The sequence below is a fragment of the Rutidosis leptorrhynchoides genome, chromosome 6 (assembly GCF_046630445.1).
Source record: "Rutidosis leptorrhynchoides isolate AG116_Rl617_1_P2 chromosome 6, CSIRO_AGI_Rlap_v1, whole genome shotgun sequence".
Classification (NCBI taxonomy): domain Eukaryota; kingdom Viridiplantae; phylum Streptophyta; class Magnoliopsida; order Asterales; family Asteraceae; genus Rutidosis; species Rutidosis leptorrhynchoides.
The window spans coordinates 163183192-163209671 of record NC_092338.1 but is presented as its reverse complement, the minus strand read 5'-3'; the positions used below and the strand labels follow the sequence as shown (position 1 = coordinate 163209671).

General features: G+C 32.8%; 1 protein-coding gene across 1 annotated transcript; it reads left to right on the top strand.

Moving 5' to 3' along the window:
• Nucleotides 1–6261: 6261 nt before the first annotated feature.
• Nucleotides 6262–11519, top strand: LOC139853117 (uncharacterized). The gene is made up of 11 exons (XM_071842494.1): nucleotides 6262–6560; nucleotides 6698–6745; nucleotides 6977–7144; nucleotides 7272–7338; nucleotides 7818–7882; nucleotides 9385–9460; nucleotides 9828–9946; nucleotides 10026–10105; nucleotides 10325–10394; nucleotides 10675–10752; nucleotides 11280–11519. Exons 1-11 carry the CDS (start codon nucleotides 6321–6323, stop codon nucleotides 11355–11357), a joined length of 1089 nt encoding a protein of 362 aa, XP_071698595.1. The 5' UTR covers nucleotides 6262–6320; the 3' UTR covers nucleotides 11358–11519.
• Nucleotides 11520–26480: the final 14961 nt, after the last annotated feature.

The following is a 26480-nucleotide window of genomic DNA, read 5'->3' as shown; positions in this document are numbered from 1 at the left end:
AAAATATTTCTAAGTGAACACCTGAAAGGGCCTCCTGTCTCGACTCGAAATCAAAGAAAACTGAAATTCGTTGTTTTGCCGGAAGAATTTGAGTACCTAATTATGGGCTCGATCCACCTTCTCATCACCACATATCATGTTACATGACCCTGTCATTTTCTTTGCTACCATCTGAAAACCCCGAGAATATTGATAACACAATCCAAGGATACATCTTTCTTCATTGACTTATCATCCTTATGCTTCTGATAAATGGCCAGCTACTACTCAACTCCAATATATATATATATATATATATATATATATATATATATATATATATATATATATATATATATATATATATATATATATATATATATATAACTATGTGTACTATCTCGTTTCCACCAAGTCTCAAATTTTGACCACAAGATGCACGAGGTGGCTATATCAAGATGAAAACTTCTTCTATCATTACACTCGTGCTTCCGTATAAGGAGATCTTACCACCTGATCTCTCAATGGAGAGAGACTCCACACAATATACCAGTATTCACCACGAGGGGGAATAATCTTATCAAAGGTTTTCAGAAACCGACAAGATGGGAAAACTTGCACAACTATACATTGAAGGAATTCTATTCCAACACGGTGTGCCATTGTCAATTATCTCGAATTGAGATGCTCGTTTCATTTCTAGATTTTGGGGTACCTTACAAGAAACTTTAAGAACAGATTAGATATAAGTACCGCGTATCATCCATAAACCAACGGATAAAGCAAACGTACGATTCAAACTTTGGAAGCCATAATACGAGTTTGTGTTATCAATTTCAAATTCACGTGGGAAAAGTATTTGCCTTTAGCCAAATTCTCTTACAACAATAATTATCATTCGAGTATTAAAGCCGCGCCTTTTGAAGCCTTATATGGCCGAAAATGTCGTTCTCCCATTTGTTGGGCTGAGGTGGGTGATGGACACCTCACCGGGCCCGAGATTATTCATGAGACTATCGAGAAAATTTTTCAAATTCAAGAAAGGCTCAAGACAGCTCGTAGTCGCCAAAAAAGTTATGCCGATGCTAGACAGAAACCCCTCGAATTTCAAGTGGGCGACCGTGTGATGTTAAAAGTCGCCCCTTGGAAAGGTGTAATTCGTTTCGGAAAACGTGGAAAACTAAATCCGCGATACTGGTCTTTTTGAAATTTTGGAACGTATTGGGCCCATCGCCTATCGATTAGATCTACCAACTCAATTAAGTTTCCGTTCATCCTACATTCTATGAATCAAATTTAAAGAAGTGTCTTGCGGAACAAGAACTTGTTATTCCTTTCGATGAGCTTACAATTGATGACAAACCTCACTTCGTGGAAGAACCGGTTGAAATTATGGACCACTCCATTAAGAAGCTAAAAAAAAGTAAAATCCCGATTGTCAAAGTTCGTTGGAATGCCGAAAGAGGACCCGAGTTTACGTGGGAAAGACAAGATCATGAAAAGGAAGTATCCTCACTTATTCGTAGAATTGGCAACGCAAGGTCTCGAGGAAGAAACAACGACTACTACTTCCAACTAAATTTCGGGACGAAATTTCTTTTAAGGAGTAGGTAATGTAATAACCCGCCTTTGTCCGTTAATTTATATTAACGCTCGTGTATTTTTTTATATAATATATTTCGCTATCTAAATTCGTATCTTCCGTTTAATTATATTAAAGTCCGTTATTTAATTATAACATCTCTCGGTTACTCTAGCATATTTAAGATAATTCGTATGGTTAATTCACGCACCCGCTTTTAATTCGAGGGACTAATGTTTCCAAGGGGCCAAACTAGTGACTAGGTTAACTAGTCAAACCCCACTCCCCACCATTCATTTCACCTCCCACCATTTTTGCTACTTCCACTTTTTCTCCATTTTCTCTTCAAACAAAGATTCATCATCTAAATCATTTCAAGGAAGCTCACAATAAAACAAATTACATATTTAGAATCCTCTCTTCATCATCTACAACTTGATACCAATTTCATTACTTGGGGTAAACTTTTCTAAAACTCTAGATTTCTTGTTCTTGGTTAGTGTCTATGGCTCAAGTCTAACATGAATATGTGAATTGTTTGCTTGTTCTTGTCATTTTTGTGTAACTAGCATAAACTTGAAAAGTGACTTGTTTAATCTTGGGTTTTGGTTGATTAAATGTTGTTATATGTTAAAGTTCATGTATTAAATGTATTACTAGCACCATTAGTGTCAATTTGATGTATAGGTTGACTTGGAAAACTTCACTAACATGATTATTGAATTTGTGTTTTTTGGTTAGGGTTTGATAGAATTTAAAATGAACTTTTGATGCATTAAATGCTATGAGATGTTATTGGTGAGTGTTTAGTTGTATTGTATGCATAATTACCTACGAAACGGCATATCATATGTGTGCATTTATTTCCCGAATCTAGGGGTGTGCGTGGTAAGGTTCCGGACCAAACTTGTTCGGTCCGGTTCCGTCCCGAATCCCAATTTAAAGCAAAAACATGGACCGAGGACCGAACCAAATATTATCGGTTCGGTTCGGTACGGTACGGTTCGAGTATTTTTAGTGTTTTTTTCGATTTTGGTCCGGTTCGGTCCGGACCGAAGACCGAAAATCCGTAAAATTATGAACCAAGGACCGGACCGAAAAAGCTCGGTTCGGTTCGAAATTGGTTCGGTCCGGTACGGTCTTCGGTTCTTCCCGTACCATGCACACCCCTACCCGAATCATCAAATTGCATTTACGAACTTGAAGCATTAAAGATGAACATTCAATGATCATTCGACGAGGATTTAGTTATCGTAAATGATGGATTTGGTTGATGATATGTGTTTAGTTGTATTCCTTGTTAAAATACCTTTCCAACGATGTATGCTATGCGTTTTTAGTGTTTTTGGTTCATTAGTTATGAATGAAAGAAGTTTGATTCGAGACTAGTCAAAAACTCAGCAACAGCACCTGGAAACAAGGCTTCGCGATCGCGGAGCCCTGTGTGCCTGAAACTTCGCGATCGCGGAGAAAGGCCTGATCAAATTTATTTTGTGTTTTCACAATTCCATTCCCGCTTACTCGCAACTCCGATTAACATGAAACTTGGCCAACATGCTTATTATTGAACAATAGTCAGATACCCAACCCGACCCGACCCGTTGACATTGACTTTGACCAAGTTTGACTTTTAGTCAAACTTAACCAAAAACTTATGTAATCGTTCTAATCTTCTTTTATACTTATGTCTTGCATGAAACTTGACAATTTGACTCACATGCTATATAATCGAGTAGTAACGAGCCATATGTCTAATTGAACAATTTTGACTGACCTCATATTTTACCGGTATTGATACAACCTACTTGTTTAGGTCAAGACTAGCATCAGTTCTTGCACACGTTTACTTTGTGAAGTACCTTTATACTCGTGCACTCAAGGTGAGATCATAGTCCCACCTTTTCAACAACTTTTACTCTTTTAAATTATGGGATGAGAAACATATACGTTTTATACTTCTATGCTTTGAACACAAGTACGAAAACAAACATTCTACGTACGAGTTAGAACAAAAAGCCTCAATTCAATTATCATTAGTTAGACTTGCAGGGTGTAAGCGAGAACTTATGTTGTGTGGATCCATACAGGTTTGACAGACCCTCATTCAGACGGTTCGCTACCGTTGGCGAATGAAATATATTTTCGGGTATAGCGTAGGTTCTAACACTATGATAACGGGGTTCATATACAGTTAAGTTTTGATAATTGAGTGCTCGTGATACAACAACTTTTGGAATGTAAACGATTTGGATAATCAACGTTATGGAAATACTAAATCTTGTGGTTCAAAAACAACGTTTACAATTACACCTATGATTTCACCAACGTTTTTCGTTGATAGTTTTCTATATGTTTCTCAGGTTCTTGATTGGCTACTTGATACATGCTTCTGCTTACACTTTGATTTCTTGCTTGGAGTCAAGCATACATGCATACGCTATTGATAGCATCAGTGATTTCAACTTATATTATGTCACAAATTATTTCATTTATACTTTATAACTTTTGTAAACTTAAACTTGTTGTCGAATCGTTGGGTAAACTTAAAACTTTGAAAGTCCTACACGTTTCAAATGAATGTGACATAATTTTGGTCAAACACGTCTCATTTAGGGACTATGACCACGTAACGGGACATAAGTTGACGGCGTCGTCATTGGCGATTTTGGCGGGTCGTCACAATTTCTTATTGGTGGATAATGGAGCTAGTGGAATTTCATAAAAATGTGCGCAAGAAGTAGGTGGGCACTTGTAATGAGACGGAGAATATATATATATATATATATATATATATATATATATATATATATATATATATATATATATATATATATATAGGGGCAGGATCAATGGGGAAGTAACCAATCGGGGGGAAGCGGGGGGAAGCAAAAAAAAATTTTTCCGTTTTTTTTTCGGATTTTTTTTCCGACATCAAGATCACACGAAAATATGAACATTTAGAAGAGACACTTCGTGATGAATGTTATTATTTAGGCGGAAAAACGATCGACAAAAATAACATTCATGATAATATTGTTCGTGAAGAATATGAACGTTTTTTTCATGTTTTGTGAAGTAAAATTTAGCCCGATTTAGAGTTTAGGGTTTAGGGTTTGGTGTTTTGGGTTTATGGAATAAACCCAAAACACCAAACCCTAAACCCTAAACTCTAAACCGTTCGTGTTAAAAACTCATTCTAAACCCTAAATCTAAACCCTAGATCTAAACTCTAAACCCTAAATTTCTAAACCCTAATATCTAAACCCTATAAACTCTAATATCTAAACCCCAATAGCTAAAACCTCAACATACGCTCGAAAAACACGATAATTGTTATATATTACTTCTTCGAGCGTTTTTCCGCCAAAATAAAAACATTTATCACAAAGTGTCTCTACTAAATGTTCATCTTTTCATCCCATCTATAATGTTCGTGAACAAAATTTTTTCAAAAACGAAAAAAAAAACGTTTTTGCTTCCCCCGCTTCCCCCCGATTGGTTACTTCCCTCTTGATCCTACCCAAGGTTGGAGAACTCGGATCTCGGGGAGATCTCGTTTGGACATTTTTGAGGAGATCTCGGCATCTCGGAAAAATCTCGGGGAGATCTCGGACGTTGACTTGTGTTGACTTTCTAGTTTTTTTAATATAAATATGTATAAATATATAAATATATGTATATTTATATGGATTTTTACGAGAAAATTTGAGAAATGAGCGAAAAATTAGAAGAAAATCCGAGAAATTGCGAGGAAATCCGAGAAATTACGAGAAAATCCGAGATCTCACCGAGAAAATCCGAGAAATCGTGGCGTTGACCGAGATTTTAACCGTTGACCGAGAAATCTCAACGAGATGGGAAAATATTCTCGGCTGAGTTTTGAAACCGAGATCTCCCCGAGATCTCGCCGAGAAATTTCGAGATCTGCAACACTGATCCTACCTATATATATATATATATATATATATATATATATATATATATATATATATATATATATATATATATATATGTATATATATATATATATATATATATATATATATATATATATAGTGAAAGTAATTTAACCCTATGGAGAATTTCTTTATTATTTAAATTTAAATATATATTTCGAATGATTTTTGTATTAAAAACGTTAAAATAAAATTATTTTGAAGTTGTGATGTGGTCCGGCGGTTGGTGACCTGCCTCCTTTAGGGGAGGTCAGGAGTCGACCACCGTTGGCTACATATTAACCCACAATTTCATCTCTGCCATGAAGTTCTACCCATAGTATCTTTTCCACATCGCGTTGGGGGGTAGGGGGTTACCGTCCATGCCCGTATGTGATTGGTGCAGATTTCCTTCTGGGCACGCAGTTGGGGACATGTATAAATGTGTAGAAGATGAATGCGTGAATAGTTAAGTCCACCGAGTGATTCTAACTGCTGTAAAAAAAATTTATTTTAAGGCGTTATTGATTAATCAATACGGTTAATACCATTTTTACTTTTTGCATTTTGGGGTTAACACCATTTTTACTTTTTTCATTTTGTATGTTAATTGAAAATAAAAAAAAAAAAAAAATTATTATTAAAAGTTCAAGGTTTCGAGCTCAGTTTGACACCCTAGTTGCACGGTATTGTATAACCTTTTGTTTTTAATCAAAACTTTAGCAGTCGTCATCGTTCCTACACTTTTCATCCCTAAAAAAAAAAAAAAAAAAAAAAATTATAACATAAAAAACCATAAAAGTTGCAAAGTGAGTGAGTGAGCAATGGGTAAAAAGAAGAGAGACGAACAACTGCCTAACGGCGGCGGCAGCAACAGTTGTCATGATAGTGAAAAGAAAAACAAAAAGAAGAAGAAGAAGAAGAAACACCACGATATAATTACCGATGATAATGATGCTTCTGTTAGTGTTGATGTTAGTACTAATATTAGTCGTCCTACTGTAACCATCGCCCTTCCTGGCTCCATCATCGACAATACCCAGTCTTTCGAGCTCGCTACTCGGGTATAACTCATTTTTCCTTTATTGCACACCAAGTGTTTGATAAAATGTCTACCATACAAATACCTCTATATTTACTTAGTTGTTTTTTATATTTATAGCTGTGTGAATTCAACTTTGTCCTTTCTGTTTGTTTGCAGCTTGCTGGCCAAATTGCCCGTGCTGCCACTATATTCCGAATTGACGAGGTGCTTTATTACCCTTTTTCACTAGTATTTCAAGATGAGTGCATTTTTTTTTTTTAAGATCACAGTTACTAAGAATAAAAAGTTCCCTTCATTTATCATTGAATAATCATTCTTGTTGTTGTGGTGGTGGTGGTGATATGGGAGATGTAATGACATGACTGATATTAGTTTTTTTTGTGTTTGCTTAAATGCATGAGTTCTTCAAGTTTATTCATGTGTTCTAGTATACAGGTTGTGATATTCGATAACCAAGAAGATGATTCACATGTAATTGCTGCTTCTGATAATGATGAAAACGATAGTGGTAGTGCTTTCTTAATAAGGATCTTGAAGTATTTAGAGACACCACAATATCTGAGAAAGGCTCTATTCCCAAAACATAACAGCTTAAGATTTGTGGTATTCCTCTTATTTTACACTTATCTCAAATTATTATTCAGTTACTGCTTGATATATAGTAATGTTTAACCTTTGGTTTGCAAAAAAAAAAAAAAAAAGTTTAAGCTTTGTGCGACATATTTTATAGGGTTTACTGCCACCTCTTGATGCCCCGCATCATCTTCGCAAGCATGAATGGGCTCCATATAGAGAAGGTTGTTTATTTCTTACTCTTATATGCCCTGTTTTAATTGCTTTATAAGAAACATTAAGTGACTTTTCGTGAATCTTACATGTTTCTAAGCTTAAGCTTACAAGGTTTTGTACCATTTCGTGTTTCAAGTTATTTTTACTTTCAGCTCATAGTCTTGTACACCTTCCCTTTCCTAATGAACTGAAATGTTATAAACTTCAAGAAATGTTGGAATATCGAATTATGTGCAACAGCTCGTGTGAAAAGGCTTCTTATCATGATCATGTTTCATAGTTACTGATACTTGAAATTGAAGAGCGTTTCATGTTGGTTTAATGAAATTTATTGTAGAACATTTTTAGTTTTAAAACTCATAAATTATGATATAGTTATAGTTTCATGATCGTGTAGCTGGAAGAGTTATTTTGAATTGATCAATATTCCGACTTTAACAAATTTCGTGTACTAAATTTTGATATCACTATGCTGATAACTTGATAGGTGTCACACTAGCGCAACAAGCTCCAAGTTCTGTCACGACACTCGTGGATGTGGGGCTTAGTAAGGTATGTATTGGATTGTTATCTGCATGCTATATCACTTTTTTTTTTGTACATTTGGTGTTGTGGTTTATAATATGGTCTCTTATCGATGATTAAATAGATTTCATTATGTTGATAATGGACAGTTAAATTGTATGTGCTTAGTAACTTAGTGATGCAGCGTAAAGGTGGTTATAGTTTACACATGGTTGTGAATCACTAAGAGTGTAAATATGGATGAATGCCATAAACATAAATATAAACAAACATAAACTTAAACATAATTGTTAAGAAACATTTATATAATCGTTCACTTATTCAAATACTCCAAAACCCTAATTTTAATTTATTTAAGATGCTAGCCAACTTTGACGTTGATCGATTTTGACCTGTTGATCGGGGCTGACTGATTAATTTGACCCATTATGATATGTCGGGGCAGAATCGATATAATACAATTAGAAGTAGAGATACAATTAGAGCTGTACCCTTCATCGATCATCGATATAATACAATTAGAAATAGAAATGCCATAAGATGAGTACTAGATATGTCACGCTCAAGCTTCACATTATGTATCTATGTTGATGCATTTAGGTTTCACAACCATTTTTTCAGACCGGAAAGTAATAAGTATAAAACAAGAGCAATATTTTTGGTTGTTCAGGTTGAATGTAATTTAGTAGAATAAACAATGCAGAACTATGACCCCGAGGAAGAATAGGAAGGATATATTATGCTAATTCTCATGTATTTTTGTATATACACATTTATGCCCCCGATGCTCTGATGTTTACCCTGGTAGAGATCCTCAAATAGGTCAAACAACAGGTTATTGACATTATTTTAGCATGCAATATTTAAATTATATACTTAGATATACTCTATGTAACTATAAATGTCCAAGTTATTCTTGTGATGAATCGTCTTGTTTACCTGTTAGTCATTGAGGTAAATAAGTTAATATTTGACTATTTTGGATTTGTGATTCATCTAAAAAATTGAGTGAATATGAAAAAAGAATTGATTGCATGTCTGAAATTCTCTTCATATGTCAGCAATTATTATTCCTTGATGAAGGACAGACTATAATTTGTTTAGTTGCATTATACTTTGTGCCACAAATGATCATGTCCCTGTACAAAAGAAACAATGTAGAAACGTAGAATGCCGAGGCTACTATTATGTGTATCATTCTTTATGTAATCTGTTAGGTAAATTGCAGATTTGTAAGACATAAAACGCCAAGTTTATTATCACTATTGTTGCTATCATGCTTTAGGTGTATTAAAGACATAATGTATATACAATAAAAAAATAAAATTTCTAATAGTAAGAATATCTCTGGGGATTGTCCATGGGATATTGCTGTTGTTTGGACATAACTTCTATATGCTTTTATCCCAACCATGGAATGACATCATACATGGTTCATAGATTTTTACTGTAGGTTGACTTATTTAGTCAAATATTATCATTCTAGTTGCTGTTTATGTGTTTGTTAATTAAATTCTCTATCCCTGCAGAATGTGGTAATTGATCAAACACTTGAGCCTGGAACAAGAGTAACCGTAGACATGGGAACCGATCGGATACTGGATGGTATTGTACAATTATTTATATTCAGAGCATAATCAATACAATATTTGAATTTCTCTTTTAATTAAACTATTACAACCACATAGGAGCAAACACCAATTTTTTTTATAGTGATTCCAAAAATTCTTTTTCAACCGCTAAGAATTCCATATGAATAATATAGCATTTGATTACAACGGTTTTACTTGAGGTGCAAAAATAACACATATATAGGCTTGCAACATGAAAAGTGGAACAAAATTTCTTTTGTAGATTTGAATGACTGAATGAATAATTCTAATATTGAACTTTGGTATCTAGTAATTTCAGTTTTCTGAACATATTTCATCTGTCATATACGAGGCTGAGTTGTTTGCTGTGTTCTTTATAGATCATCCTCACCAGGTGGTGACATCGTCCAAGCCTAGGGAAGAAGCAGGAATGTATTGGGGCTATAAAGTTCGTTATGCTCCGAATATCAGTTCAGTACTTAAATGCTGCCCGTATAAGGTATTCTTATTTTATTTTTACGAGCAGTCCACTTAGTTATATGGCAGTTATCTTTCATCTAACATCATATATTTTGTAGGGTGGATATGATTATCTCATTGGTACCTCAGAGCATGGTCGTATTGTCAAGTCATCTGAGCTCGAGTTACCGTCTTTCAGGTATTGTTAGGGCTGTCGATGGACCCTTTTATTCACCGGAAAGTATATTCAACATGTTCATCAATGAATGTTATTAGATTAAAGCTGAACCTTTCTGCTACCCTCTTAATTAAATGAATATTTTTGACGACATAATATAACTGCAACCCATATAAATAGTGGGCTATGCAAGTAAACTGACCTGATTTATTGAAATTTGATATGACTGGATGGTTGCAGACACCTGTTAATTGCTTTTGGTGGGCTTGCTGGATTGGAAGAGTGCATTGAAGAAGACAAAAACTTCAAGGTCCCTGTTTCTCAAATTTTTATGATTTGTAACATTATATATCGTAGATATATTTATACATTTTCACGTTTCTCTTCAGGTTCATGAACCATCTATTTTAACTATTTTGTTCAACTATTTAAATCATTAAATATAAAGTATGTTGCAAATATGCGTAAAATGAGTAAAGTATGTCGTGTGAAGTGAACCATGAACAATAGTACTTCATGATCAACCTGTTGACATTTTGGAAGTACGTGAAAGGCTACTAGATAAATAATTATCTAATTATTTATTTCAGGGAAAAGATCCAAGGGAGGTTTTCAATGCGTATCTGAACATATGCCCTCATCAAGGAAGCAGAACAATTCGAACAGAGGTATGTTCTTACATCTAATACCTTAGACCTGGCAAACAAGACCGAATGCTTCAAAAATGGGTCCATTGGGTTTACTTGAAGACCCAAATGGGTCCAAACACATAATATCAAAAACTATTTCAAGACCCAAATGGGTCCAATCACATAATAGAAAATTACTTGAAGATCCAAATGTGTTTACTTCAAAAGATTCGATTTCGACACGCGATTTCGACGCATGTTTTTCGACCCTGTTTTCGACGCGCGTTATTCGACGCCCGGTTTCCGACCCGCGGTTCCGAGGTGCGGTTTCGAGCTTTTGACGCACGGTTGCGCGTTTTCGACGCCCGGTTTCATTCTAAATAAACATGCACAATATTGCACTTAGGTGTGTTTGAGCCGTAATTCGTTGAATCCTTGAGATTCTAAAATGGAGGTCTCAGGTGTGATTCATGGCAGCAATAACTCTTAGGTGACCCTACTTTATGAAAAACATTAACAATTTATATGTTTTGGGAACTTATAATTTGTTCAATTATTGCTTACAGGAAGCGGTCTTCATCTCACTTCAGTATTTCCAAGAACCAATCGACCGTGTATTACAAAAGTCTAATTTAATTGGATGATTTGCGTATTTTGATTGTTTTATCATCTATTCATAGTCATGTGTTGTAGTTGAAGTCGCATATGCCGTTTGTTTTAGGGGGTTTAATTTTGAAATTTTGATATCAATTATCTAGCTTGTTCTTTCTGTTTTGTTGCATATAAGGTGTACTTTGGTCTTTTAATTTCGTGATGGATATCATACGCCCCCAGTCCAAAACAATATCCACTCTAGGTTGTGACAACATTTGGGTTAATTCAATATAACATACAGAAATTATTATTAACTGCTTAAGTTTTTAAGAAAAATAAATTATAAAAGATGAAATTGAAGTTCTTTCAGACGTAGTTAATATGTAGTCGTGAGTGTAACTCGCAGGCTTGCTCGTATCAGCATTTTATAATTAACAGTCTCCAGGCCCATTGAGATATATATAGTTGTAGGATCAAGAGAGAAGTAACCAAGCGGGAGCAAGCGGGGAAAGCAAATATATATATTTTTTTTTTCGTTTTTTGAAAAAATTTTGTTCACGAACATTATAGATTAGATGAAAATATGAACATTTAATAAAGACACTTTGTGATAAATATTTTTATTTTGGTGGGAAAACGCTCGAAAAGTAATATATAACAATTATCGTGTTTTTCGAATGTATGTTGAGGTTTTAGATATTAGGGTTTAGATATTAGGGTTTAGAAATTTAGGGTTTAGGGTTTAGATTTAGGGTTTAGATTTAGGATTTAGATTGAGTTTTTAACACGAACGGTTTAGAGTTTAGGGTTTAGGGTTTTGGGTTTGGTGTTTTGGGTTTATGGAATAAACCCAAAACACCAAACCCTAAACCCTAAACTCTAAATCGGGCTAAATTTTACTTCACAAAACATGAAAAAAAAAAAAAAAACGTTAACATTCTTCACGAACAATATTATCTTGAATGTTATTTGTGTCGATCGTTTTCCCGCAAAAATAATAACATTCATCACGAAGTGTATTTTTTAAATGTTCACATTTTCATCCAATCTATAATGTTCGTGAACAAAGTTTTTTCAAAAAAGGAAAAAAAACAAAATTTGTTTCCCCCCGCTTCCCCCCGATTGGTTAATTCCCCATTGATCCTGCCCATATATATATATATATATATATATATATATATATATATATATATATATATATATATATATATATATATATATATATAGTGGTAGGATCAAGAGGGAAGTAACCATTCGGGGGGAAGCGGGGGGAAGTAAAAACTTTTTTTTTCGTTTTTTGAAAAAACTTTGTTCACGAACATTATAGATGAGATGAAAATATGAACATTTAGTAGAGACACTTTGTGATAAATGTTTTTATTTTGACGGGAAAACGCTCGAAGAAGTAATATATAACAATTATCGTGTTTTTCGAGCGTATTTTGAGGTTTTAGCTATTGGGGTTTAGATGTTAGGGTTTGGATATTAGGGTTTATAGGGTTTAGATATTAGGGTTTAGAGATTTAGGGTTTAGGGCTTAGATTTAGGGTTTAGATTTGGGATTTAGATTGAGTTTTTAACACGAACGGTTTAGAGTTTAGGGTTTAGGGTTTAGGGTTTGGTGTTTTGGGTTTATGGAATAAACCCAAAACACCAAACCCTAAACCCTAAACCCTAAACTCTAAATCGAGCTAAATTTTACTTCACAAAACATGAAGAAAAAAAAACGTTCATATTCTTCACGAACAATATTATCTTGAATGTTATTTTTGTCGATCGTTTTCCCGCCTAAATAATAACATTCAACACGAAGTGTCTCTTCTAAATGTTCATATTTTCGTGTGATCTTGATGTCGGGAAAAAAAAATTTCAAAAAAAACGAAATTTTTTTTTTTTTGCTTCCCCCCGCTTCCCCCCGATTGGTTACTTCCCCATTGATCCTGCCCCTATATATATATATATATATATATATATATATATATATATATATATATATAGATTTAATCAAGAGGGAAACACTTTTTTGGGAGAAAGTGGGGAAGTAATTTTTTTTCGTTTTTTGAAAAAAATTTGTTCACGGACATTATAGATTAGATGAAAATATGAACATTTAAAAAAGACACTTTGTGATGAATATCATTATTTTGGCGGGAAAACGCTCGAAGAAAAAAATAAAAAAATTCAATGGATTGAATGTTTTGCTGCTGAGTTTTTTTTAAGGGGTTAGAAAGTAGGGTTTAGAAATTAGGGTTTAGAAATTAGGGGTTTATAAATTAGGGTTTAGCTATTAGGGTTAAGAAATTAGGGTTTTGGGTTTAGAAATTAGGGTTTAGGGTTTAGATTGAATATTTTAACACGAACGATTTAGAGTTTAGGGTTTAGGGTTTAGGGTTTATGGTTTTGGGTTGAGGGTTTACGGAGTAAACCCTCAACCCAAAACCCAAAACCCTAAACTCTAAATCGGGCTAAATTCGAAAAAAACACTTCACACAAGATGAAAACAAAACGATGCAAATAAACTCAGCAGCAAAACATTCAATGCATTGAATGTTTTTATTTTTTTCTTCGAGCATTTTCCCGCCAAAATAATGACATTCATCACAAAGTGTCTTTTTTAAATGTTCATATTTTCATCTAATCTATAATGTTCGTGAACAAAGTTTTTTCAAAAAATGAAAAAATAAAAAATAATAATTTGCTTCCCCTTCGCCAAAAAAGTGCTTCTCTCTCTCTCTCTCTCTCTATATATATATATATATATATATATATATATATATATATATATATATATATATATATATATACATATATATATATATATATATATATATATATATATATATATATATGGGATGGATCCCCTGAGAACTTTAGTACTGTGAGAACCTGAGAACTCATAGTCGAACAATAAATTGACGCGGCCGAACAAAAAGTAGGGTTAGTCGAACAAAAAAAAAAAAAAAAACAAGGGCGAATCATTTTGTTGTATTAGAACAAATTTGAGCCGCATCTTTATTTTGTAGAACAAATAATTGTAGAACAAATAATTGTAGAACAACAAATTGTAGAACATGTTCGAATTAGCCAAAAATTGCTCGAATTCATTTATTTTTGTTCGGCCGCTAGTGTTTTTGTTCGAATATCACCATGTTCTACAAGCACAAAATCAAAATTGGTTCTACATTTCAGTTCTACACATCATGTTTTACAAAAATGTAGAACGTAAGTGTTCGACTTTCACCTTTTTTTCTTTTCAAAAATCAACATTATTTTTTGATTTAGCTCGAGTAAACCCGAAAACCCTAAACCCTAAACTCTAAACCGTTCATGTAAAAAACTCATTCTAAACCCTAAACCCTAAAATCTAAACCCTAAACCCTAAATTTAAACCCCAACTTAATTTGATGAAAATTGATGTAGAACAAGTGTAGAACAGCATGTTCTACATGTTGTTCTACATCATGTTCTATATAAAATGTAGAACCAATCAAACAAATGCATCTAAAGACAAAAAATAAAAATTGTTCGACTAGGGTAGTTTTTTGTTCGGCCGCGTCCCACTTTTTGCTCGAATATATATATATATATATATATATATATATATATATGAGATTAATTTATAATTTATACTATTATATAAATATCTAAAATTATGATATCATAAATAAGAGTTATTTAAGTTTTAAAAAAATTCAAAAATAAATAGAATAAATCTAAACTCTCTATAATGATGTCATTAAAAGAATTAACTGTATTTAATAAAAATATTAACATGTTAATTGTATAATATATGAAGCATTATGTACAACCTTATAATAATACTTCATGACAATATGTACAATATTTGAAGCATTATGTACCTTTTGGTAAAACACCCCCATAACCATATGTACAATACTTGAAGCATTATATATAACCTTAGGGTAAAACACCCTTATAACCATATGTACAATATTTGAAGCATTATGTACAACCTATAATAAAACACCTCCCCATGATCATATGTACAAACTTTAAAACAAATTGTACAATCTTTTACAAAACATCCCATAAACACATGTACAAACTTTGAAGCATATTGTACAACCTTCATATAATAATTGTATTTTAATTTTTGAAAAAATTTCAAGAGCCATTTATTATTACTAATTATTATTATTATTAAAAATATAAACACTCATTTTTAAAGCAAACTTTGTTATTATCATTATAAGTTTATAACTATAATTACTCCCTCCGTCCCAAAATAATTGTTCAGTTTTGACTTTTTCGGTCTTTTTTCTTCAACTTTGACTTTAAATATTTTTCTTTGTGTTATATAATATCGAAAGAAAGTTATGCAAAATTAAAACACATTCGAAAATCAGTCTATTCATATAAATTTCTTCAAATATTATATATCAAAACCAAACAAATATTTAAAGTCAAAACTTAATTTGACTTTGAAAAGTCCAACAGGACAATTATTTTGGGACGGAGGGAGTATATTATTTTATTATTATTATTATTATTATTATTATTATTATTATTATTATTATTATTATTATTATTATTATTATTATTATTATTATTATTATTATTATTATTATTATTATTATTATTATTATTATTTAAGTATGGATTTTCTTTAACGGATTAATTACGTTACATATGTATTCGAAATACATGTCTCAATAAAAGGTTGTAATGTGGGCTTTTATAACAAGGAAAATAATAATTGTGATGAATACTGGAAGAGGTTGGTGAGAGAATAAATTTAATTCATTTTTTCTGACCAAATTAAGTATATAAATGTGTTTGTAAAAACGACATGTTTCTTAATCAAAATCCTTAATTCCAAGTTTCATTAAACTAAATGACTTTAGTTTATATATTCACTTAATACCTAAAACATATTATTAAAATGTTTCGTTTAAACAAACCCGTAATTTCACGGGTCATTTCACTAGTATTAATTATATGGTTATGGTTATAGCTTCAAGATTCTTGTTTGAAAGAAGTTTACCTTCAATCTCTATTCTCTTCCTCGTGACTCATGAGTATTGACAGGCAAGAATTTTTACATTCTTTCATGTAATGTTGATATGTTTATACGGTTATTAAACATTTTTTTCATGTTACGTTAACTATAGTTAACATGTGCTTTTATAATTTTATTTGTTTATTATTTATGTTAAAGTCAATAACCCAATTATTTGATAATGATGCTCAAAGATAAGTGAATAATTGGAGAGTTGAATTAAGGTCACAATATTACAACTATTATTATGTGGGAGAGGTTGAATGTATACAAGTGAGAATCAAGGGCGATTCTAGTAACAAGATTACAAGAGGGTGGGTCTCTATACACCAGTACTTCAAAATTTTTATTTATGATGTATTTTTTAAATTGTATGTCACTGCTAAATTTAACTGTAAGATCCCATATATTTTTTAAATTTATAATTTTTCTGGAGTTAAACGACCACTAAGGTACCCTTCATATAAAATTTGATTAGAGAAAAAAAAAGACCCTTTTAAATTTTCATCCTAAATTTGCCACTGATAAGAATCGTACATCACTCTTGTAAACCCCCACAAACTACTGGACCAATATTTTTAAGTTTTAATTAAAAATCATGGAGAAAAATATTGATTACCCACAACTTTTTGTTTATAATAGATTTGAACTTATTATCTTAAAGCCGATGTGTGATAAGAGTTTTTTTTTCATCTCTAGCTACTCTTTAAATTGATGCAAATGTATTAGGGATATTGATCACAACATCCATTTTCGTAAATAACTATAAGAATTCGCCATCAAAAATTCGTTATCGCCAAAATGTAGCATGCGGCTTTAAGACTCGCGATGTCTCGGTCATGGACAAAGGAAATTCAAGTCGCGACCTAGGATTTAGGCTCATGACAGAGACAACACGAGTCGGAAAGTCGCACGGTACTCTTGCGTCTTGCAACTGATCGTGTTTTATGGGTCGTGCATGCGTGGCGTTCGAGTCGCATGGCTCGCCACACAAGGTCGAACTTGAGACTTATCTGAACCCTATCATGATAAGATTTTCTGACATTTTTTAAATTTTTTAGATAATGTTTTGTACCTTTAGACCCATTTTTTGACTGGCATTACAATAATATCCATTGACAACGAGTAATCGACGCACCTTTTTCACTACTCAATGAGTAATCGATGCACCTACCATTGGACACCAGAGGTTTTGGGCAGTGCCCTTAGTGTTCCATCTACGAGAACCACGTTTTTCACTACTCAACGAGTAATTGACGCACTTCTGACGAATTTCGTTGTCAAGAACTGATAAATAAGTGTAATGACCCAACCCGTCATTATACCGATCCGGATTTTTTTTTCTTTTATACAACACATTAATATTAAAAGCACGACGCCACAACTTATGTTTTCAAAACACTTTCAATCCGCCAATAAGTTTAAACAACGTTAATCTGTTTCGTACAATAATTTAAATATCAAAGCGGGCATAACCCAAGACCCGTTTTAACAAAACCAAAAGACACTTTCGACCAAAAGCGTTTAAACTCCAACATAAGACCGAGCATGGTGATTGGGAATGCACTACCCAATCCTAAATCAAACCCAAAAGCAAAGTCTTCTAAAGCAACCCGCAATAATCCACTAGTCCCCGTGCTTATCCTTGCCACCACTTCCATGCGAATCTATAAAAAAATATAAACAACGAGAGGGTAAGCTATAAAGCTTAGTGAATGTAAACATACTATATCCATACATATGCATAAAATGAATAAGTATCACCAACACAAGTAATAAACACATACCGTATCCATGCATAACTAAGCAAGCTATACACTACGTACCACTATGTCAAATCCGCAAGATTAGCTACAATACAACAATATATATATATATATATATATATATATATATATATATATACACACACACACACACACACACACACACACACAATACCTAAAAATCCCAAGGTTAACCCCTTAACCTCAAACCCATGAAGGCTGGCCGAAAACTCACGCGCCCTAGTGAATCCGAAAACTCACGCGATTCACTACCTTCACCACAATGATAAGCGGTATTGGCTGAAAACTCACGCGCCCTAGTGTATTCGAAAATTCACGTGATACGCTACCCCAATCCATATGACAATAGGGTTGGCCGAAAAATTATGCACCCTAGTGAATCCGAAAACTCACGCGATTCACTACCCTAAGGCATAACAACAACAATGGGAATGTCTGAAAACTCATGCGACATTGTGCATACGAAAACTCACATGATTTACTACCTAATTCACCTGATATTGCTCAATTAATACATATTCTTAGTCGTAATATCATTCCCAAATGTTATGATTTTATGTGTATTCGAGTAGTTTTCATGTTTGTAATTGGTTAAAATTACCAAAGCGTCGAATGAAATGTTATTATGGATTTTTAATGATATAAAGATCAAAATAAAGATAAAATGAAGATTTCTAATGAGCAACAAAAGACTACAACATCGCGCCTCAAGACTACAAGTTAAAATGATCGAAATCACGAAATCAGCGCGCCTGTACGAAAAAAATCATAACTAAATCATACGAACTCGAAAAAAAGGCGAACCAGGTGTCCAGACGTCCGTAACTCAAAAATCTACAACTTTCATTTAGAAGCCTTACGCGGAACGTGTACCAATTTACGCGAAACGCATAATGTTTAGACGAGATTCAGATTGGAACTTCACATGGGCCGGTTTCTTTTATGTTTAATATGATTTCTTTTTTTCAGTGTTACTTTACAGCAAAAAAGGGTTAGACTCTACCTACTACTACTTCAAGAGATATGTTAAATAAGAGTACTATTATCAGTTGAGGAGCAGTAGTTTAGGAACACAAAAAAAAAACACAACACATTTCAAAGTACGCAAAAGGGATAGAGAGCAGATATATCATCACAAAATAATTTTTATTTCTCTCAAGTATTCGTACCATTTTATTTTTCTTATTCTATATTAATTCTCAAGGTCAAGATTAGGATAGTTTTATTATTAAGGGGTGTATTATTCGTGATTAAGGGTATTATTGTGCGAGTGCAAGGGTGCTTTCATTTCCATTTTCTACCATTTGTAATCATTAAATTGAAGACCTTTTGTAAGTTTGTTACTTTCATTTTTATTATTGTCATTGTTACTTATTATTATGTTTATGTTTATGTATTATTATTTTTTACTCCCGTATCATTATCATGATTAGTTAGTAAATTCCCCTAGTGTTTGCTTAAGATGTAGAGCCCCTAGTGAAATGGATTGTTATCATTTGTACAAATTAAAATATAACTTTAGTGTTTTTAACATTGAGCCTAATTAAAAGAACCATTATTATGTACTTGAATATTTAACCCTTGCCACTTAATTTATTAGATTCAAATAACGAAAGTTATTTTTATCTATATAAATTAAGCTTCAACATTAAAAGTGATCTAGACGAACTTATGAATAATTTACTAACACTAAATTAGAAATAAAGTTCGGTGGTTTGGGTAATATCACTAGTTACATAATAGTGAAATTGTAAAAAGGGAAACCGTTATGATTTGGGTTTTGGCGAAGGTCAAAACTGGGTTGGGTTTCAATTTAAATACTTAAGGACTAGTAACTATCTAAATATAATCCAATGAAAATTAGATTTAATTTAGTTAGTCAAAACTTATTATTTTTTCGAAAGGAAAATATAAGTTTTATACTAAATATTTTAATACGAGCTTAAACTTAAAACAATCCATGGATCTAGAGGTGACACATTTAAGTAAACACCCCCATTTATATATATTGTAAAATATTTATTATTATTATTTACGTATTATTTATAGCTCTAAAATATAAAAATATACATCAAAATACTAAGATTATACCAGAACTGTTTGTCACATCGTATAAAGAATACGCGGATCGCGTATAATGTCACACGAACCGCGTATCATTAAAAATATACGCGTATCACGTATATACCTACACGAAACGCGTAAGTGTAGATACAGTACTGTTATGATTTTAGTTTATATTCCAAGTTTTAATTAAATCTTTTTATTATTATTTCTCTTTTCTACTAGATTAACTATCGGTAATTTAATCTCTTGAACTCCATTCTCCCTGTGGAACGAACCGGATTTACCAACAAACTAAACTACACGGATAGGACTAGTTGCCTATATATGTTTGAAACCAACCTAAAATCGTTAAAATACCATGTATACAATAAATCAATTCGTGTAACAAAACAACTCAAATCCGTTCATAAATAAAGGTACTGTTTCAGCACATCAACATTTTGGCGCCGCTGCCGGGGACAAATTGGTCATTCGGAAATTTAATTACTTTTAGTTATTTGATCCTTTCGTCGGGATTTATTTTTCTACGAAAGTTCTGTTTTATTTTTTTCTCTTTGTTCTTTTTAAATTTCAACTAGGTTCCAGTCATACTGTAATATGGATGATTTTGAGAATATGACCATGGAAAATCTTTTTAATGCCCAACAATTTAATCAATACTCTCAAATAAGTTTTGATGATAATTGGTGCGATTTATCTACGTTTAATAGGGTTGAAACTACATATATTTGTGAAAATTGTGGAGGTTACCATTTAACTTGGGAATGTGATTATCATATTTCCATGGATCAAATGGAGAGTTATGAACCCATGAACTATATATGGAATGAATATCAAGAGAATAACTAGAATCCAGATTTTTATTACCTAAACCAACCTTATTACGACTCTTCACAAAATTATCAACAATACCAATCTTCTGACCAAATACCACAAAATTTTCAACAAACTCAAAATGAAGAAAATTTCTCGTATAAATTTCAAAATATTATGATGAGTTTTATTGAAAGTCAAACCGAAACTAGGGAATTACTAAATCAACAATGCCAACAAAATCATGCATCTATTCAAAATCTAAAAAGAGAAATGGATCGTTTGTTTACTATTCTTTCGGAAAGACAATCGGATGATTCATCAGTTGAGTCTCCATTTTATTATCCTAACCCTATTTTACAGGTTTCAAACGACCAAACAATTAATGAGGAGGACGAGGTGCAAATTGAAATTGTAAAAATTAATTCACATAACCCTCCTGAATTAAAAGAATATGAAATCTCTATGAAAAACATAAATGAACGTGGGGTAAATGGAAATAAAAATGATGAGCATTATGATTCCAAGGTCGAAGTGGTAGAACCAGTTAATCATACGCCAGAGATCTTTTCCTGTTATACTAATCCGCTTTGGTATAATGATGAGGAAAATGAGGGTGTTACACCCGAGATCTTTACAGTTTATAATAATCCACTCGCGTATAATTGTGATAATGAGGAGGTTAAATTGATGAAGTCGTTAGAAAACATTGAGGATGAAAAGTTTAATATATTAGAACCACTTGAGAAGTCACCTTCTCATGTGGAATTCGTATATCCTCAAGAGGTTAACATTTGGAATATCTTAAAAAATGATCCATTTGGGCAGGATCTGAAATGTCCCGTTCTTATTGATTAAAAACGTTCCATATTAATTGATTTCGTTGCGAGGTTTTGACCTCTATATGAGACGTTTTTCAAAGACTGCATTCATTTTTAAACAAACCATAACCTTTATTTCATCAATAAAGGTTTAAAAAGCTTTACGTAGATTATCAAATAATGATAATCTAAAATATCCTGTTTACACACGACCATTACATAATGGTTTACAATACAAATATGTTACAACAAAATAAGTTTCTTGAATGCAGTTTTTACACAATAACATACAAGCATGGACTCCAAATCTTGTCCTTATTTAAGTATGCGACAGCGGAAGCTCTTAATAATCACCTGAGAATAAACATGCTTAAAACGTCAACAAAAATGTTGGTGAGTTATAGGTTTAACCTATATATATCAAATCATAACAATAGACCACAAGATTTCATATTTCAATACACATCCCATACATAGAGATAAAAATCATTCATATGGTGAACACCTGGTAACCGACAATAACAAGATGCATATATAAGAATATCCCCATCATTCCGGGACACCCTTCGGATATGATATAAATTTCGAAGTACTAAAGCATCCGGTACTTTGGATGGGGTTTGTTAGGCCCAATAGATCTATCTTTAGGATTCGCGTCAATTAGGGTGTCTGTTCCCTAATTCTTAGATTACCAGACTTAATAAAAAGGGGCATATTCGATTTCGATAATTCAACCATAGAATGTAGTTTCACGTACTTGTGTCTATTTTGTAAATCATTTATAAAACCTGCATGTATTCTCATCCCAAAAATATTAGATTTTAAAAGTGGGACTATAACTCACTTTCACAGATTTTTACTTCGTCGGGAAGTAAGACTTGGCCACTGGTTGATTCACGAACCTATAACAATATATACATATATATCAAAGTATGTTCAAAATATATTTACAACACTTTTAATATATTTTGATGTTTTAAGTTTATTAAGTCAGCTGTCCTCGTTAGTAACCTACAACTAGTTGTCCACAGTTAGATGTACAGAAATAAATCGATAAATATTATCTTGAATCAATCCACGACCCAGTGTATACGTATCTCAGTATTGATCACAACTCAAACTATATATATTTTGGAATCAACCTCAACCCTGTATAGCTAACTCCAACATTCACATATAGAGTGTCTATGGTTGTTCCGAAATATATATAGATGTGTCGACATGATAGGTCGAAACATTGTATACGTGTCTATGGTATCTCAAGATTACATATTATATAATACAAGTTGATTAAGTTATGGTTGGAATAGATTTGTTACCAATTTTCACGTAGCTAAAATGAGAAAAATTATCCAATCTTGTTTTACCCATAACTTCTTCATTTTAAATCCGTTTTGAGTGAATCAAATTGCTATGGTTTCATATTGAACTCTATTTTATGAATCTAAACAAAAAAAATATAGGTTTCTAGTCGGAAAAATAAGTTACAAGTCGTTTTTGTAAAGGTAGTCATTTCAGTCGAAAGAACGACGTCTAGATGACCATTTTAGAAAACATACTTCCACTTTGAGTTTAACCATAATTTTTGGATATAGTTTCATGTTCATAATAAAAATCATTTTCTCAAAATAACAAATTTTAAATCAAAGTTTATCATAGTTTTTAATTAACTAACCCAAAACAGCCCGCAGTGTTACTACGACGGCGTAAATCCGGTTTTACGGTGTTTTTCGTGTTTCCAGGTTTTAAATCATTAAGTTAGCATATCATATAGATATAGAACATGTGTTTAGTTGATTTTAAAAGTCAAGTTAGAAGGATTAACTTTTGTTTGCGAACAAGTTTAGAATTAACTAAACTATGTTCTAGTGATTACAAGTTTAAACCTTCGAATAAGATAGCTTTATATGTATGAATCGGATGATGTTATGAACATCATTACTACCTTAAGTTCCTTGGATGAACCTACTGGAAAAGAGAAAAATGGATCTAGCTTCAATGGATCCTTGGATGGCTCAAAGTTCTTGAAGCAAAATCATGACACGAAAACAAGTTCAAGTAAGATCATCACTTGAAATAAGATTGTTATAGTTATAGAAATTGAACCAAAGTTTGAATATGATTAATACCTTGTATTAGAATGATAACCTACTGTAAGAAACAAAGATTTCTTGAGGTTGGATGATCACCTTACAAGATTGGAAGTGAGCTAGCAAACTTGAAAGTATTCTTGATTTTATGAAACTAGAACTTTTGGAATTTATGAAGAACACTTAGAACTTGAAGATAGAACTTGAGAGAGTTCAATTAGATGAAGAAAATTGAAGAATGAAAGTGTTTGTAGGTGTTTTTGGTCGTTGGTGTATGGATTAGATATAAAGGATATGTAATTTTGTTTTCATGTAAATAAGTCATGAATGATTACTCATATTTTTGTAATCTTATGAGATATTTCATGCTAGTTGCCAAATGATGGTTCCCACATGTGTTAGGTGACTCACATGGGCTGCTAAGAGCTGATCATTGGAGTGTATATACCAATAGTACATACATCTAAAAGCTGTGTATTGTACGAGTACGAATACGGGTGCATACGAGTAGAATTGTTGATGAAACTGAACGAGAATGTAATTGTAAGCATTTTTGTTAAGTAGAAGTATTTTGATAAGTGTATTGAAGTCTTTCAAAAGTGTATAAATACATATTAAAACACTACATGTATATACATTTTAACTGAGTCGTTAAGTCATCGTTAGTCGTTACATGTAAGTGTTGTTTTGAAACCTTTAGGTTAACGATCTTGTTAAATGTTGTTAACCCAATGTTTATAATATCAAAAGAGATTTTAAATTATTATATTATCATGATATTATGATGTACGAATATCTCTTAATATGATATATATACATTAAATGTCGTTACAACGATAAACGTTACATATATGTCTCGTTTCAAAATCATTAAGTTAGTAGTCTTGTTTTTACATATGTAGTTCATTGTTAATATAATTAATGATATGTTTACTTATCATAATATCATGTTAACTATATATATAACCATATATATGTCATCATATAGTTTTTTTTTTTTACAAGTTTTAACGTTCGTGAATCACCGGTCAACTTGGGTGGTCAATTGTCTATATGAAACCTATTTCAATTAATCAAGTCTTAACAAGTTTGATTGCTTAACATGTTGGAAACATTTAATCATGTAAACATCAATCTCAATTAATATATATAAACATGGAAAAGTTCGGGTCACTACAGTACCTACCCGTTAAATAAATTTCGTCCCGAAATTTTAAGCTGTTGAAGGTGTTGACGAATCTTCTGGAAATAGATGCGGGTATTTCTTCTTCATCTGATCTTCACGCTCCCAGGTGAACTCGGGTCCTCTACGAGCATTCCATCGAACCTTAACAATTGGTATCTTGTTTTGCTTAAGTCTTTTAACCTCACGATCCATTATTTCGACGGGTTCTTCGATGAATTGGAGTTTTTCGTTGATTTGGATTTCATCTAACGGAATAGTGAGATCTTCTTTAGCAAAACATTTCTTCAAATTCGAGACGTGGAAAGTGTTATGTACAGCCGCGAGTTGTTGAGGTAACTCAAGTCGGTAAGCTACTGGTCCGACACGATCAATAATCTTGAATGGTCCAATATACCTTGGATTTAATTTCCCTCGTTTACCAAATCGAACAACGCCTTTCCAAGGTGAAACTTTAAGCATGACCATCTCTCCAATTTCAAATTCTATATCTTTTCTTTTAATGTCAGCGTAGCTCTTTTGTCGACTTTGGGCGGTTTTCAACCGTTGTTGAATTTGGATGATCTTCTCGGTAGTTTCTTGTATAATCTCCGGACCCGTAATCTGTCTATCCCCCACCTCACTCCAACAAATCGGAGACCTGCACTTTCTACCATAAAGTGCTTCAAACGGCGCCATCTCAATGCTTGAATGGTAGCTGTTGTTGTAGGAAAATTCTGCTAACGGTAGATGTCGATCCCAACTGTTTCCGAAATCAATAACACATGCTCGTAGCATGTCTTCAAGCGTTTGTATCGTCCTTTCGCTCTGCCCATCAGTTTGTGGATGATAGGCAGTACTCATGTCTAGACGAGTTCCTAATGCTTGCTGTAATGTCTGCCAGAATCTTGAAATAAATCTGCCATCCCTATCAGAGATAATAGAGATTGGTATTCCATGTCTGGAGACGACTTCCTTCAAATACAGTCATGCTAACTTCTCCATCTTGTCATCTTCTCTTATTGGTAGGAAGTGTGCTGATTTGGTGAGACGATCAACTATTACCCAAATAGTATCAAAACCACTTGCAGTCCTTGGCAATTTAGTGATGAAATCCATGGTAATGTTTTCCCATTTCCATTCCGGGATTTCGGGTTGTTGAAGTAGACCTGATGGTTTCTGATGCTCAGCTTTGACCTTAGAACACGTCAAACATTCTCCTACGTATTTAGCAACATCGGCTTTCATACCCGGCCACCAAAAATGTTTCTTGAGATCCTTGTACATCTTCCCCGTTCCAGGATGTATTGAGTATCTGGTTTTATGAGCTTCTCTAAGTACCATTTCTCTCATATCTCCAAATTTTGGTACCCAAATCCTTTCAGCCCTATACCGGGTTCCGTCTTCCCGAAT